Source organism: Lontra canadensis, unplaced genomic scaffold (genome assembly GCF_010015895.1).
Source record: "Lontra canadensis isolate GAN:19392208 unplaced genomic scaffold, GSC_riverotter_1.0 scaffold36, whole genome shotgun sequence".
Lineage (NCBI taxonomy): Eukaryota > Metazoa > Chordata > Mammalia > Carnivora > Mustelidae > Lontra > Lontra canadensis.
This window is the reverse complement of record NW_022631030.1, coordinates 5,753,530-5,771,510: the sequence shown is the minus strand read 5'-3', so window position 1 is coordinate 5,771,510 and position 17,981 is coordinate 5,753,530. Positions and strand designations below refer to the sequence as shown.

General features: G+C 38.1%; 1 protein-coding gene and 1 non-coding gene across 9 annotated transcripts in view; one reads left to right on the top strand and one right to left on the bottom strand.

Annotated features, from left to right (window-relative positions):
* Positions 1 to 17,981, bottom strand: part of LOC116874222 (tubulin-specific chaperone cofactor E-like protein) — a 156,950-nt gene that overhangs the window by 116,613 nt on the left and 22,356 nt on the right. For all 8 annotated transcript variants that reach the window (XM_032868755.1, XM_032868752.1, XM_032868749.1 and 5 more), the window contains 6 exons: positions 17,344 to 17,493; positions 15,543 to 15,682; positions 8,158 to 8,339; positions 6,582 to 6,838; positions 3,411 to 3,537; positions 1,791 to 1,907 (listed from right to left, as the gene is read on the bottom strand). In XM_032868755.1, the coding sequence (XP_032724646.1) occupies positions 1,791 to 1,907; positions 3,411 to 3,537; positions 6,582 to 6,838; positions 8,158 to 8,339; positions 15,543 to 15,682; positions 17,344 to 17,476 (956 nt within the window). In that variant the 5' untranslated portion in view covers positions 17,477 to 17,493. The remainder of the gene's footprint in view (positions 1 to 1,790; positions 1,908 to 3,410; positions 3,538 to 6,581; positions 6,839 to 8,157; positions 8,340 to 15,542; positions 15,683 to 17,343; positions 17,494 to 17,981) is intronic.
* LOC116874400 lies at positions 4,109 to 4,215 on the top strand. The gene has a single exon (XR_004383980.1). It is a non-coding gene; the product is annotated as a U6 spliceosomal RNA (small nuclear RNA).

The following is a 17,981-nucleotide window of genomic DNA, read 5'->3' as shown; positions in this document are numbered from 1 at the left end:
TGTTCTTCGCTAACTTTAAAGAGCAATCTTTAAAATTCTTAATTTGTCTAATATTTTTTAAATGTTTGGGCTTTAAAATACTACTAACAAAACCACAAAATCTTTTTATATAGTACTGGTTCAACCTTATAGAGGGTTAACCCCCTCAAAGCCGATAAATAATGGAAAAGTCTGGGGGAAAATTAGATATGTTTAGTAAGAATGAATTAGAACTGGAGAAATTTGTAACCAGAAGGACCAACTGATTTGATTCACATACCCTCCTAATTTGCATCCTATTTGTCTAATGCGATTTCATACTATTTGTTAAAGTTCTTAAGGAAAGCATACAACATTTTTGGTAAGTGGTTCTAGTTACTAAAACCTAGAAACCAGTCTTTGGTGGTATCTTATTTCTTGTGTATTTACCTATACCATACCGGCTACCTTTCCTTTCACATTTCTGGAATATTAAATGTAGCTCCTTCCCAACCATCATTCACTGTTCGTGGGAATGCAAATTGGTGCAGTCACTGTGGAAAATAATGCGGAGATTCCTCAAAAAATGAAGAACAGAACTATCATATAATCCAGCTATTCCACTTTTGGGTATTTACCCAAAGCATACACAAACATTCATTTGAAAAAATATATGTGCCCCTATGTTTATGCAGCATTATTTACAACAGACAAGATATGGAAGCAACTCAAGTGTCCACCAACAGATGAATGGATAGAGAAGATGTGGCACACACAGACACACACACACACACCTGTACACACAGTGGAATATTACTCAGCCATAAAAAAGGATGAGACCTCGCCATTTGCGCCAACACGGATAGATCCAGAGGATATTATACTAAGTGAGATAAATGAGATAGAGAAAGACAAATGCCATACAATTTCACTTACACATGGAATTTAAAAACCAAAACAAACAAGTAAAAAGCAGAATCAGACCTACCAATACGAGGCCCGGCAGGTGCCAGGGAGAAGGGGGCTTGGAGATGGGCAAGATGGGTGAAGGGGAGTGGGAGACACAGGCTTCCAGTGACGGCATGAATTAAAGGTACAGCACAGGGAACATAACGAATGGTCCTCTAGTAGTGTTGTGTGTTGACAGATGGTAACTATACTTGTGGTAAACACAGCACAACATAGAAACTTGTTGAATCACTATGTTGTAACATGAAACTAATGTGACATTGTGTGCCAGCTATACTCAAATAAAAAAAAATGAATGACTATTAAAAAAAGGCAGCTCCTCCTCAAACCATGTATATTAACTCTTCATATACTTAAAGGTAATTACAAATTGAGCCTTCAGCATTTCTCTTCATACTCGACCATCCTAATTCCTTTAGTATTTCCTCAAGAGTCTGTTTTCTAGTCCTCTCCTCATATTCTCTAAACCTTATGCCTATTTGCCAAATCTTCCAAACTGCAGAACTTAGTATATCCTGAAAGCAGATCAATGTGAAGGAAGAGACCAGCTTTAGGGTAGGTAAAGATGTGTCCCTGGAGAAGAGGGTCAAACAAGAATCAATGATATGGAGTATGAGTGGAAGTAGTCAAATACTTACCCAACCATTCTTAATACAAGTGCAAGGCTAGAAGAAATACACTGTGGAAAATGAGATAAAATGGGTTTGCTTTGTGTTTCTTCCCTTTTTTTTTTTTTTTTAAACCTATCACCGAAGTCCTCTAAGAGGGTCCAGTAACAGATTATTAGATTTGCTCTAAAACAAGAGTTCTTAAATTGCCTCAATACTTGCTCAAATGTTGTTAAACTGATGAGGGGTTTTTACCTGAATGGCACTTCTTCCTCTGGGACATCCACATAGTAACGGATAAAAAATCTCTCAGAATCTTCTCGCTCACCCTCAGTAACAACACTGCCATTAAGTTTGGAAACTGATGGCAATCTGTAAGTGAAATCAAAATAAAGGCATTTTAAGACAGCGAGAATATTTAGCTTTAGAAAGAAAATCATTGGTTTGAGGCCCCATCTTACTCTCTTGAGAGGACACATTTGATGTAACTCTGCTTGTGTACAACTACTTACATGAACTAAAGTGGTATAGAATAAAAGGACCAAAAACATCCAAAGTTTCATTTTTAGATGGGACACTGACCTTTTATAATTATACCTTGCCTTTCAAAATGAGATTCTAGCCAGCACTGTCCAACTTAAATATAATGCAAGCCACAGATATAATTTTAAGTTCTTTAAGAGCCATATTTTAAAAAATAAAAATAAAACAGGTGAAATTAGTTTTACTAATATATTTTATTTAATATAATAGATTGAGGACTTTATCATTTCAACATGTAATCAATACTAAAAAATAACTAATAGAATACTTTACATTCTTTTTTCATATAAAGTATTTGAAGTTCAGTGTATATTTTACACTTAAAGCAGCCTTCATTTCAGACTAACCATAATTCAAGCACTCAGAAGTCACACATGGCTAATGGCACCACAGTGGACAGCGCAAGTCTACAAGTGGAGTAGTCAGGACAAATGGGCTCTATTGTTTAGGAATTAATTTATTACCTTTACAAAAGAATTATGTAAAGGAAATAAAGTGTAAGGTCTACTACAAGCCTTATTCTTTTAAGAAGAAAAGTATGCCTAAATGTATTTCTTCAGTGAGATATTACTGCATATATCCACAACTGGAAAGCAGTACGGATCTGCTAGGTGTTAGCTGGGCAGGAAGATCAACAACCTGTTTGAAGACCCACTCTTCCTTAGGGAAACGTAAAGCCCCTTTCAAAACTACTACACATAGTACACAAAGAAAACAAATGAAAGTTTGTTTTTCTTTACATCTCAGCCAGAATCTTATTGTTGCTAAAGGCTCATACAGAAATCAAAACTCATGTCAGTGGTCTTGGGGAGACAGAGTCAGAGACACGAAAGGCAGGGGAGTCAGAGGAAGAACATAATGGTGTGGTAGTCATGTTTGAGCCAATCTATAGTCAAGAAAAAAACACAGATGCTGCTCTCTTAAGTTTCACATTAATAAAACAGCCCAATTTTTAAGTATTTACACTTTAAGTGACCACTATGTGAACAGAGAAAGTAAAGACAACTAAAACAGAACTCTTTCCCTATTATACCTAATTTTTCTTCATGATCGAAAAGCAGGACTTCGAATATTGTAAGTATTAAAAGGTATAAAAGCAGAATAGATCTGTGAGGGAATGTTTCAGTGGTCTCGGCAGGCCAATTACCTTTCACATCTTTCTCACCATATTCTCACCTTTTCTTCTGGACTTCAAGCTACAGAAGCAGCTCCTTTGAGCACTGTCTATTCAAGAGACAGATAAACTTACAGTGCACTCCCCTCCATTAGTGCATTATCTCTCTAATGAAATAAGGCCCGAGAGAAGAAAGGAGAGTAATCAGGACAACAGACCTGGCTATTACCAATTTCCTCCGCTCCTCGGTGGTATATGGCTGCAGAAGAGGAATTCCTAACAATCTCACTTCTTCAAGTTTGGGGAATGAATTTAGCTTGTCAATGTCTTCCCAGGACTGCAAACCTAATTTGAGAAATATATTATTTAAGTAAATCCAGAAAAGCACACAAATAATAAGATTAACATAGAAAAAAATTACTTCAATTGATTTCTGAAATGTTAAAATCCTTATAAACGTTGTAGTTGGACATCCTGAAAATTTTCTTCATCCAAGGAAAGAACAGAATACAATTAAATACCACAAAAACTTCCCTAGAGCCTCTCCTCTCCCAGTGAAGCCAGTGGTCAAGGAGGGAACTTTATTCTCCAACGCCTCAGCACCCCACTAATATACTGATTCTCCACCCAAATGACTTATAAAGAGGGTATCTGGTGGCTTCAATAGGTAAGATGTATACCGTGCTTATATAAAAAAGGTGATGTGGTCAACTCTGTCGTCAAACATAGACTCACACAACAGGACTACTGATCAGAGTTGATACTGTCAGACTCAAATCTTTACCTAACAAATTCTCAAATGGGGCAAGGTAAGTAGAATCGGAAATTAAATATTATCTTTCTTACATACTGTCCTCATTTTGGGGACAGGGAAAACAGATTTTAAAAGTAAAACAAACAAAAAACAGAGAACCTGGTACTTGCTTCAGCAGCACATATACCAAAATTGGAATGATACAGAGAAGATAAGCATGGCCCCTGCGCAAGGATGACACGCAAATTCGTGAAGCGTTCCATATTTTTTATAATATTCCATGCCATTATGCACCTTTCTTTATTGTATCATTCTTCTATTGTGGGGCACTTGATGTGTTTCAAAAGCTTTAGCTTTACTGAAAAAATTAAAAAAAAAAAACAAAACACAAAGAACAGTAAAAAAAAAACAAACCCCAAAACAAACAAACAAACAAAACAGAGAACCTGAACCACTGGGCAAGAAGAACATGCAACAAATTAAAAGTGTTTCATGCAAAAAAATAAAATAAAATAAAATAAAATAATTTTTTTTTCCCTATGGCTGTGAGCAAATATATCATCCAAGTCGATACTTGGCACTGCTAGGAAAAATATGCCCGTAGTAATGAAGCTGGTCAATTTTATAACATGTTAAATCTATTTCAGAGAATGCAGTCCCTTCCTATTTCTAGCCACCTGCAGCAAGGGCAAAAGCAGAGGAGCAATACACGAGGACTCCAGTGCATAACTATCCCCAGCCACCACCGTTCTCTTCCCTTTAGAACCGTATTTCCATCTAGGAGGAAGGACAGAGTTAACGTAACGGGTGTCAAGTTGCACAGTCAGCAGCTTCTTTATACAAAATGCTAGTTTTTAAAACTTAATTCCTAACCTTATGACTTCTATGGCAAATTAAACTGTATATCTTTTTTTCAACTGTAGATTACAGTTATTTTTAGTTATGAAGTTATTTTAAGAAATGGGCTGAAAGGCAATGTCAAGAGAATGAGAAGAAAAGCCACAGACTGGGAGAATATATTTGCTAAAGACATACCTGATAAAGGATCATTATCCAAAATATGCAAAGAACTCTTAAACTCAACAATAAGAAAATGAACAACCCAAATTTAAAAAAAAAAAAATGAGCAAAAGACCTGAACCAACACCTCACCAAAGAAGACATACAGATGGGAAGTAAGCATGTGGAAAGACGCTCAATGTCATACGTCATTAGAGAACTGCAAATTAAAACAAGGTTCCACTACACACCTATCAGAATGGCCCAAATCCAGAACACTGGTTCAACAGTGATGACGCTGAAGGCGTGAAACAACAGAGACTCTCATTCATTGCTGGTGGGAATGCAAAACGGTGCAGCCACTTTGGAAGACAGTTGGCAGTATCTTGTAAAACTAAACATATTCTTACCATATCATCTAGCAATCGTACTCCTTGGCATTTACCCAAGTGAACTGAAAACTTATGTCCACACAAAACCCTGCACACTGAGGTTTACAGCAGCTTCATTAATAAATGCCAAAACTATGAAGCAACCAAGATGTCCTTCGGTTTGTGAGCGGATAAATAAACTGGGGTGCATCCAGACAATGGGACATCACTCAGTCCTAAACAGATGAGCTATCAAGCCATGAAAAGACACGGAGGAAACTTACGTGCATATTCTTAAGGGAAAGAAGCTAGTCTGAAGAGGCTATATGCCGTATGATTCCAGCTATATGACATTTTGGAAAAGGCAAAACTATGGAGCCAGGAGAAAGACCACTGGTTGCCAGGGACTGCAGGGTACGGGGAGACGAACAGGCAGAACATGGAAGGTTGTTAGGGCAGTGAAACTACTATGAACGATACTAGAAAGGGGAGACATTGTCACTAAACGTTTGTCCAATCCCACAGAATGGACCACACCAGGAGTGAACCCCCATGTAAACCGTGGACTTTGGGTGATGGGACAACGTAGGCTCAATTATAAGAGATGCATCACTTTGGTGCTGGCACTCTGACCGTGAGACGGCTGTGCGTGTGTGAGAGCAGGGAGGATGTGGGAACGCTGTACTTCCTGATCAGTTCTGCTGTGAATTTAAAACTTCTCAAAAAATGAAGTTTATTAATTAAAAAAAAAATAGGCTAAAAATGTGCATTCCTGGGAGACACAGAATTGGATGGCAGCAAACTGGCAATCGATCATCTATAAATACCAGAAAAGAAAGGTGAGCATTTACAAGGTATTGTAAGTTGAAATTCTTTAACCTAAGTAGACCAAATAGTCTAGTTTGTAATTCTTCGTACTCCTTTTACTCTGCCTTTTACTGTCCAATTCATCAATTTCATCTCACTCTTTTCACAGCAGGACCTCTTTAATAGATAAACTACATATATATAAATATAAATATATAAATGATCTTTAATAGAAAAACTATAAACAGCTAATAGGAGGCTCGGCCACTTGATACGTATCAGAGCATTTATGAAAACGAATGCCTTGAATTTAGCTAATCAACAGGCATCCGCACGCCACTCTTGGAAATGATACTATGAGAAGGCAGAAGCACGACTGAAAGAAATGGGCTTTCATTTACACCATGCAGAAGCTCAGATCGATTTGCATGTGGAACAAGAACCAGCCTATAGCTCACCTGACTTGTGGAGGCTGATGGACCGCAGATTGGGGAACAACCTGGCCAGTGAATCCTCAGGCTCCTCAATAGCATTCACATGATTGTTAGCCAGGACGAGAGTATCCAGTGAAGGAAACATAACTCCCAGCTTTCGAATTTCAGTCCAGTCTTGGAGGTTATTGTCTGTTATATGTAGTAGCTTAAGAGAATGACAGCAAATAGAAGGACAAGACACTGTTTCATAGTCATTAAGGCACAGGAAGAGCTCCTCCAAACTGCAGAGAGAAAAAAAGGAAATATTTCATTGTTTAAAGCAGTTAAGTTCCTACTTTGCAGCTACTTTCATTCGTTCGGTAAGTGCGTGCCTACAGTGTGGGGGACTCCGGTAGGGATTATGGAGAAAATATAAAGATGTCTTCCTAAAGCTTAAATATAGCTGGGAAGACAAAACCTAAAACACATAAAACAGCAGAGAATGATATAACCCAGGACTAAATTAATTTTGTGCTTAAATAACTTAAGTGCTGGATAAAGCAGTACTAACTTCAAGTACAAAAGCAGTTCCTATAGGAGTGGAATTGAAATTGCGGTTAGAATAATCAGGAAAGAATGCATGGCCTGGAAGGAAGGGTAGACTTGCGTAAGTTGCAAGGACAGAGAGGTAAATCCCACAAACAGCATGAACAGAATGTTTAGAAATAAAATAATAACTATCATTTACTGAATTCCTATCCTGAGGCAGGCCTTGCTCCGAGTGCTTCCTAGACTGTACTGCTATTTCTGCAAGTTAGATACAATGACGCCCATTTTAAAGACAAGGAAAACAGAGCTTAGTGAGGTTAATGACCTTATCGAAGGTCATATGGTCAGAAAGTGGAACTGGGATTTAAAAGCTCATTCTACGCCATGCTAGATGCTGCATGTGGTGAGGAAACCAATCTTACTAGAGGGATAGTGAGAAAGTGGGGTGGAACAAATGGGGAGAGACGAGGTTCAAAAGGCCTTGATCGTTTCCATAGATAGACAAAGTATGGTTTCATATGTTTCTTTAAACTACTTTCTTTGAACACTTATGTGCATACTGAAAGCTAGATAGAAACAAATCTAAGAAAAGTACTTCTAAACTGACAAATAAAAACATAATTTCTTGTTTAAATTACTGGAAAAGAGTTCCGTTTTCCCATCAGGCCAGCGAGACACTTAATCATCTGAGTGTTAATATATTTTATAGATACTATGATTTTTTTTCCCTCCCTAAGAAAAGCGCTGAGACAAAATTCTGAAATCAGGTAATCAGAAGATTTAAAATGGAGAAAGGGTGGGTTGATGTAGAAATGATAAGTGGTTCTCAGGGATATCTTCTAGCCAAAGGATGACAGATCCTATGTCTTGGTGCTACTCAACACTGAACAAGTATTGCAACGAATGCTACTAAATGACCCTCACACCCTGGTTCTAATTACTTCATTCTTCTGACCTCATTCTCCAGCCACCCTGCTGTTCTAGTGTTTCTGAGACGGGAGATCTGCAGTAATTCTATGTACTAACAAAGATGGCGACATCACCCCCTCTCCATCATGCCCTCCGGGCTTACTCTGGTAACTCCTGCAGTATCGTGTGGACTGTCTCCCAAGAAGCTTTGCTGTTGTTGAGGACAAGTTTGCGAACCCCAGAGAAGGACCCAGCACATGTTCTTTCTAAAACCGACAAATTCAGAGGGTTGGAACTCAGGTTTAGAAACTCCAACTGGGGAACATTTGACACAATTTTACTGACCTAGAGAGAAAAAAAGAAATGCATATCAGGCAGTAATCAGAGTTTTTAAATAGCAATCGCGCTCACAAAGCTTAAGTGAGTGGGTGTCCAGGAAAGAGGCCCTTCATATCAGGGGGTCCTGTGTTACTGATGGTACCTACAGAGGGGCAAAAGTAATTTCAACAAATCTCAGCAAATAATTTAATCTTTCCATGAAATAGTGACATAATTGAAAATTAATGGTACAAAAGAGAGCCCTTCCATGTTGCCTTGGGCAAGGTTTTGATTCTGTTCTATATGACCTTCTCTTTGATAAATGGAGAAAAAACAGTTTAGAGGACATTTTAGGCTGCAAGTTTCTAAAGAGCTGAGACTGGGTCATGTAATTCTCTCTGAATTTCTCCTCCCTTTTGTCCTCAGTACGTTAAGGCTAATTAAAGGTTTATTGAAGAACACACGGTAACAGCTCAAGTGTCCAAAATTGACTACATAGCTATGATCACTTGGGAACAGTTTCAACTTGGTTCAAAGATGACCAAAGTCCAAAATATATATAGTCAAAAACCAAAAAGTGTCCACGACTACATAAGAAAAGAGAACACATGATCATCAATTTAACAACTTACCTAGTAACTTGGTAGGCAAGAAGATTTTTTTTCTAAAAAACGAAATTAGCGTTACTGACCTATTTGCTCTGCATATTTCCAGTCTCTTTGATATAGCTTATTTCATTTAATTCTCAAAGCAACTTGCAAGATAACTATTTTCCCATTAAAAAATGAAGAAACTGAGGCTTGGAAATGTTAAATAATTTGACTAAGGTCTCAGGGTCACAAAAACCAAATCTAGGATTTAAAAACCTGAGCCATTATTCTTCCAGCATACCACCACTAGTAAATTATAAATATACTCCGGAAAGAAAAAATTAAGAACTAGCTTAAACAAGTATGAAGTAAATATGAGAAGCCCAGTAAATGGGTAAAGCATCAATGTGGTAACTCAACTTTATGAGAAAAGGAGTACAACAGAATAGCTAGGATTTGTTTCAGAGTCAAAAACCTGGGTTCAAACCAGGTTCCAATACTTCCCAGCTGTGTGGTCTGATGGGTTATTTCACCTTCCCAGGTCTCAGTGTCCTCATCTATAACACAGAGAAAACAGGATCCACCTGTTTCTCAGGACTATGGATCAGATTAAATGAGATACATGTGTAAAGCACTTAACATGATGAATGGCATACCTTCTAGAAACTTACTTTCTTACCTATTCCCCCACAGGATGTAAACTCCATGAAAGCAGGGAGAGTACTTACCTAGTTCACTACTGCATAGGGGTGCTTAATGTTTGCTGAGTAAATTAATGGCACAAAATCATTCAGTAAATGTAATTATTACTGACATAAGTATTGTATGAACCAACATGACAACCCCGGCTATATGTTATATTGTATTTATTTTTATTTAAATATGTCCTATTTAAAATCATTGGTATGGGGCGCCCGGGTGGCTCAGCGGGTTCAGTGGCTGCCTTCGTCTCAGGTCAGGATCTTGGGGATCTGGGATCAAGCCCTGCTCCCTGCTCAGCAGAGAGCCTGCTTCTCCCTCTGCTTCTCCTCCCACCCCCACTTGTGCTCTCTCTCTCAAGTAAATATAATCTGTAAAAAAAAATCAAGTCAAATCAAATCACTGGTACAATGTGAAAAATGCACAAATTCCCAGGCTCTACCATAAACTACTAAATCAGGAGTTTCAAAGGTGAGCTAAGCTTCCTGGTTGGGACCTAGACTGTTTCTTGTCCGAGCTCTATAGGTTATGCCAAAAAGGCAGCCAGCATTGAAAACTACAGGTAGAATGAAAAAGTGACGTGCACTTCACCTCAGCTTTCTGTCAACTACACAGGCCAGGAGCTCTACCATCACCGCGAAGTGGACTAATTCCAAGAAGATTCAGAGAAGTCGGTCAGAGGGCACGGATCTCACACGAGGTCAGCTCTGCCACATGCTAAACTTGTGAAGTGAGACCATTTTTAACTTCATTTTGCAAATGAAGAAATTAGCTATTTTTTAGAGAAAAACACAGTAGGCTTCAGTTTAAATGTAAGTAATTTATGCCAGTCTGTGCACGTTCTCTTGCCTGATCCCTTCTGTGATCAAATGGTGCTAAGCATTTGTGTGACGTACCGCCCGCGTTTGGAATTTAGTCTGTGGCTACAACACAGCGAAACAGTCCACACATGGGATGGGTCCTACAATCTAGCGCCTGAATATGCTTGAAAGGGCTCCTATATAGGGGTTGACGGCCCGCCTGGCTTCAAGGGCAAAAGAAGATGAAGAGGAATTGCACTCCAAGTACACAAGAATAACAATTATCGGGGCACCTGGGTGGCTCAGTGGGTTAAAGCCTCTGCCTTTGGCTCAGGTCATGATCCCAGGGTCCTGGGATCAAGTCCCACATCGGGCTCTCTGCTCAGCGGGGAGCCTGCTTCCCCCTCTCTCTCTGCCTGCCTCTCTGCCTCCTTGTGATCTCTGTCTGTCAAATAAATAAATAAAATCTAAAAAAAAAAAAAGAATAACAATTATCATATAACCCCCATTAAATACAAATAAAACATAAACCTCTTACTAACCATCATTCCTCATATTTTATTTTTATAATAAAAAGAAATTATACCTCCAAATGGATAATTTAAAGGTTTTTGAAGGAATTCTGCCAGAAATTATGAGATATAATCTTCTTCATATTCTGCATCTACACTGCTGTCCCATGATAATAAAGATTTAGAATAATGACTCATTAGCTTTGGAATATTCTAAAAAATTATAACTGGACTATAGTCTAATAATTCAAACAGGAAAAAAATAACGTATGTTAGAAATTCATAAATACATTATTTAAAAGGCTAAAGTTAAAAAGGATTTGGGGGTAACCTTACATTAATGATAAGATTTTAGAAAGTATATTAATTTCACAGGTAAATTTACTTATAAAAATGTCCTAACAGCAAAGGCTTGCAAACATTCAGTAAGTTTCTAGGGCAGTACCCCAACTTACCTTTTTTAAATTCTAAAAATCAAAAAGAAAAGACTTCTAGTTACAGTGATACAGTTGACCCTTGAACAATGCAGAGTTTAGGGGGGCACCAACATCCCACAAAGGTGAAAATCTTCATGTAAATTTTGACTACTCCAAAACTCAACTACTCACAGCCTACTGTGGATAGGAAGCCTTACAGAAAATGTAAACAGTTGATAAACATATTTTGTATGTTGTATGTATTATAGACTGTATTCTTACAATAAAGTAAGCTACAGAAAATTTTTGTTTTGTTTTGTTTTTGTTTTAGTAACATGTGTTTTGTTTTCATATCGAGAAATATAAAGAAAACGAAAAAACACCCTAAATTCAACAGCCCACTATCCTCACTGACGTCAAAACAATAACAAAATGTTCACAGTTTTAAAATTCGAACAGAATTGAAATTTTTCTTGTGATTCGTCCCAGAAAAACAAATGTATGCATATTCCACCATATACACTTACATCTCTAGATTTTTTAGAATTTTACATAAAAGAGACTCTTTTGGGGCACCTGGGTGGCTGAGTCAGTTAAGCGTCTGACCCTTGATGTTGGCTCAGGTCATGATCTCAGGGTCATGGGACTGAGCTCTGTGTTTGGGCTCTGTGCTGGGTCTGGAGCCTGCTTGGGATTCTCTGTCTCTCCCTCTGTCCCTCCTCAACCTCTTTCTCCGTCTTAAAAAAAAAAAAAAAAAAGAGATCCTCTGTTTTACTTAACCTTTTTTCTTTTTTTTTATGTTTCAAGTTTTAATTTAAATTCCAGTTTGCTAATATATATAGTGTAATATTGGTTTCAGGAGTAGAATCCAGTGATTCATCACTTACATACACTGCCCAGTGCTCATACCAAGTGCCCTCCTTAATTCCCATCACCCATTTAGCCTATCCCCACCCACCTAGAGAAAATACTATTAAGAACACCATAAGGAAGAAGAATTTTATTTATAGCACTGTCCTGTGAGAAGTCTGCATGCAAACAAACCCGTGCAGTTCAAACCTGTGATGTTTGTGTGCAGAAACACGGATGTGAACTTACATGACCTTCTAGGTCTCTACAATTCTCTAAAATTATCTCAACCACTTCTGTTCTTCAAATTCAGAGTAGAGGACCCTCTACTCTGGCTTCCAAAAATGAAGAAACTAAAGTTTTAAGAAAAATGGGGAAAGGATTGTAAGATAACAATCTGTAACTTATACCCTAGCTATTCTCTGCCTCACCTGAGGGGCTGATTCCTCCTTGCTCTCAACTACTTGGTTTAATTTCTTTTATAAAATGGTTTCGATAAGGAAGGGAGGAAAAAGGAGATGCCTTGGGAAAGGTGAGACGAAAATGTACTTAGCTAAACTTCAAGTCAAAAGCTAAAAAATGCATCTGTTTTCACACATGGATGCCCAATTTTAGAAGGATGGAGACAAAGCTTCGCCTTCCCCTCCAGTATTACAGCTCTCACACGTATTAATCTTTATCTCCAGACATCCAGCAGTGAGTAGTTTAAACCACAAAAGAAGTACTTATAACATTAGTGACCATTCAAAACACTAAAAGAACAAACTATGTTATTTTGTCCCATATTACTATCTCAAATATAGGCCAAACTAAACTTACTTAATGGCCAGGGACCAATTATCTTTTTGGTAATCAGGTATACAGATTGCAATTGGGCTAAAATGTGATGTCTTATAACTGTGACTGATGAGGCATTGGTAGTCTGGCAAAGAGTTTCATCCATCCTAAAAATCAATATGCTTCTGCTGTCAGCACTTCTCCCACCTCTCTGTGCTCTGATAGATATTTTAGAAGATTGGGATCAACTACAGTTAAAGCAAAGGACAAAAAATAAAGGAATGATGAAAACAAAAATAAATTGGAAGACGGAAGCCTGAAGGGTAGCGGCAGTGAAGACCTATTTGAAAACTGCCTGGAAATAGAATGTAGAGCACTTGTAAGAAGATACAAATTGATCACAACGGAACACAGAACCCTCTGTCCATTCATGTCCATGTGGCCCGGAAAATACGTAGTGTAATCTTAGTCTACACCAAGCAGAGAAAAGGCTGAAATCCCTCGTGTGAACTTTGTGTTCTGCCCACACTGACAAAGCTTGCTCTTCTGAGGCCACAGCTGTATCGCTATTAAACTGTGGGCAGTGGGCAAATGCCTACCTTATGCTCGTGGTCAGAGCGCAAAGCACAAAGCCTCTCTGAAATCTTACATGCCCAAAGAAGCACGTTTAAGGGAATTGGCCCGCGAACACGGGAGGTGAAAAGATTCAGAGGAAAATGTGGTCTGACTTGTCACTCGTGCAGGTTAAAAACCCTCACCAGATGTTCAGCAGCAGGCTATGGGGAGAATCAGGGAGGAGGATGAACAAGGCAGTGTGTGGGGCATCCGTGCAGTGTGGACAGAGCACGCACCTCACTTGAGCATCTCAAAGGACCAAGAAGGCACAGACTCTAATTTGTGGAACACTAAATTATGCTAGTGGTTCAGATAAATGAATTAATAAACATATGTACAACCAGAGATTATTTCTTGGAACAGCCCAGTAAATCTGCATATATTAACAAGTCATTTAACAATCAAACAACATGCATCTCAAAGGATTTGGTAAACATCTCAATAAAAATAGGAAATATGACCAGAAGCACAATTATCAGATAAACTAGACTATGAAAGAGATAAATTTAAGAAAAGCTGAAGAAAACTGGGTGACACACAGATTTTTCTTAAAAAAGCTGTCTTAGAATTTGTATAGCATTTAATACCTACAAAGCACCTCAGTGATTAATTTTATCTGCAGCCCTGTCTTAGGGATGAGCACTTAAGCACTAAAGGATTAAGTGAGTTTCTTAAGATCACAGGAAAAGTTGGAGCAAGTGGTCTTGATCAATCCCTAAAATACAGTAATTTATTCACTAATGCAAACAACAAACATTTGAGTACCTAGTATGACACTCTGGGTGCTGATGGTAATAAAGACAAAAATCTCTACTTTGAATAAGCTCACAGTCTCGTAGGAAAACTGTCAAGCAAGCAAGAGATTGGACTACATTGTGATAAGTGATTGCATTTATCACAGCATCGTGATATAGGTACTAGGATAGTCTGTCTCGGCCTGAGCAAGAGCCAGGGAACATTTCGTAGAGGAATAGTGACTTGGGCCAAGTCTTGAAAGATACAGAGGAAGAGGTCGGGTAGACAAGAAAAAAGAGCAGTAGATTCAGAATGAATAAAAGCAAGGAAGCTTTTCATCTCAAGAGTTTATCATGAGCTGCAGGAAAAAGCATATGGCTAATGATGGAGATAAACTCTGAAAGTAGCCAAGGGCCATATGGTGGAAGGCTACATTTAGAGAGTTCAGGCCTTAGTTTCCAAGCAGTGAAAAGCAACTACAGGACTTTAAGTAAGAGTGTCATAATCTTATTTCATTGATTAAAAGGAGTCTGGTCACACTAAAGATAGCTTATGGGAAGCAGAGTAAAACCAGAGGCAGGAAAATCTACTAGGAAGCTGTCTCAAGAGAGAAGATCCTAAATTAAGGCAGGAGAATGAATCAAGGAGAAAGAACGATTTTTCCCTGATTCTTGAGCATAGCTTCCACAAGGTAATGTTATCATCAGTAGGCAATATTATATATAATAAGAAAGAAAGTTGTAATACTTTTATTTGTGTACTTGGTATGACTTACTCTGAGGTCAAAAGACATCAGTTACTTCAAATCACCTAAGAGACTTAATAAAATAAGGAAAAGTTCTAAAATATTTGGAGTAAATTTCAGTACCAAAAACAAATATTTTTGTAATCTGAGTTTTGAGCTCAAGCAATTTTTGTGGCAATTTAGAGCACTAAATATTGACATTGTGGTACAGAATGAACACAGGATGTGTAAACTAGTGAAACAGTAAAAAACCCAATGCATTGTTAGCAGTCTAAACTGCTGTGGTCCTATTAACCTCTGGATGCCTGGAAGAAAGCTCCCCAGTGCTTTTCATACTAATGAAAAACAAATTAGCAATAACAACCTTCACTGAAAAATCACCATAGAACAACTGAAGCAGTCAGTTATTTATCTTCAGACACAGACAAGAATCTCAAGAGAGAACCAAAATTCAGCAGAAGTCACCAAAATGCAGCAATATAAAAACTTTACCTCATGCCAGTCTTCGAGCTTGTTGTCAGAAAGATCTAGTTCCGACACGTGAGCACAGAAGGCAGCAATTTCTTTTTCGTCTCCTGCACATGTTATTCCACAGCTGTTCAATACCAGCACACTTGGGAGGTTGAGGCGATCTGAATAACACAACACTTTTTAAATCAGTCTAATTCTTGTCTACATGCATTCGGCCCCCAGGAATCAAAATCAAATAGTGTGAAATGACACGAGGACCTGGAAAAAAACTCAGAATGTGATGGGGTCCAAGGGTATTGAATTCTAAGGGGAAACAGCCAAATATGGCCCAGGAGGACATTAAAAGTACTGGACCAGTACCACCAAAAACATCTTGTAGGCTTTACCCCTGGCAGGATGGTTGATCTCAACTACCAACAATACAGCTATCATCCTTGCTATCATCTCATCATCTGAACACTAGAACATGTGATTTATCTGGACTCCCACTGTCTTCTAATTGGCTTCAATTCTTTCCTTTTTAAAATTTAGTTCAAAAGTATCATTCTGGATAACTTTTTTTTCGTCTGATCTGTATTTCTGCCTACTGCTGCCCTTGAAAATTATCTCAAACCATTAGATGGTCCACTATGAAACCACTTCTGTTCTTCAAATTCGTATCATTAAAGAAATCTTCCTTGCTTAAGTGGATCCATTTAAAAATCTGTGTTCTCTTTCTTGTCCATCAATCATTTCCATTTCACATCCACATAGAATGTGTCCCTTATGAAAATCAGACTTTTAAAAATACATAATTACAGTGAGAGAAACTGTTGCAGAATCTTAAACTATTTAATGAATTTGGTGAAACTGGGGTAGTCAAACTACTTCCTGATTCAAAAATACATGAGTCAATAAAATCACACTTGTCCTTGTAAAAAGGACAGACATGAGAATTCAACCACTTTTTCCCTATACGGTATAAAACAAGGACTCACAAAGGGAATATTTTATTCACGGGGGCCTCAAATTATGTAATTTTTTTAACTCAGTACTTTTCAGTATCAAATTTCTCAGAATGGGAATGGATCCTGAAAAAAAATGACCAAGTAAGAAATCTACCTCTTTCTGCCACTCCAGATCATATGGGGTGATAAGACCAGTTGTATTGAGGAACACAAGAACTAAAACACTGTTCCATCCTGATCTCCCACACTCACAAAGAACTACTTCCAGAAACTATGAAATACAAACGAGGCTAAGATGTAAGTTACAGACACACCTTACATATTTCTCAATGTTGTAGATTTCTCTCACAGCATAACCCTTCTCCTAGAATGTTTTGATCTCCCCTCTAACCAAGTTCTATATTGGGGTTAGTTCAAGTCTCATAGCATTGAATCTTTTCTTGATCATACTAATTAACTCTCTCCTAAATTTTTTCCCCAGTCACTATGCCAATTATTTGGGTCAACAAAAACTGCCTTATATGTTTGTAAATGTGAATATCTTGTAATCCAGCTAGGCTGTAAGGTCACTGAGGACACGCCAGTCTTGTACTGTCTTGTATCCTCCAAGCTCCTTGACAGAATACCTGTTTGAAACATTACCACTCAATATTGTTCATGCCATGTAAGTGCAACTAAGATGCCTTATGGCCAATCAGGAGGAAAAGAAATCGTTTTGAGTTTTTTAAAAAACTGAAGTCATATCAAGGGAGAAAGGCTATGCAATTCTAATTCCAAAATAAAGGAAATCATCTGGAAACAAGACAATATTCTGGTTTGAAGTCCTAAGTACTAAGCTCCCAGTACATAAATGTTTGAGGTCACGTCTTTCTTACCTTTCATAGGAGAGCCCTGAGGTGTGGCTGGGACATGGACTCCCATACCAGGACCACGACGGTAAGGGAAATTTTCAGGACTATATTTTTCACATAATACTTGCATAAAACTCCTTCCACTAGGTTGATCCATCTTCCTTTCCTAAAATTCTACAAGAAACCAAGAGATTGTCAAAGTTATTTATTTGCCATATATGAAATTTTTACTGTGAACCAATTATTTACAAGGCACTAGCCCAGGCACTGCAGGCATATAAGACATGGTCACTGCCCTCGGGAATTTACACTGTGCTAAGACCTTACAATTTAGGGGAGCTATATATGCAGACAAATGACAGCAATGCAGTCCAGCATATGATAATTACAGTATAGATTAACAGTGCCACAAGATGTAGATGAGGAGAAAATCATTTCTAGTCAAGGGTAACAGGAAGACTTTTCGCTGGTACCTAGGGTTTATGTGTTAAGAGGAAAAAGGAAGGTGGAGACTCAACATCAGACTAAAGAGTTTGTATGAATCCTTTGATATTTATTCCTCAAAATCTATTCTCCCCTTCTTCCATAGTAAAAGAATTTTTCTTTTAAGTAGGCGCCGCACCCAGCATAGAGCCCAATGCAGGGCTTGAATTCACAACCCT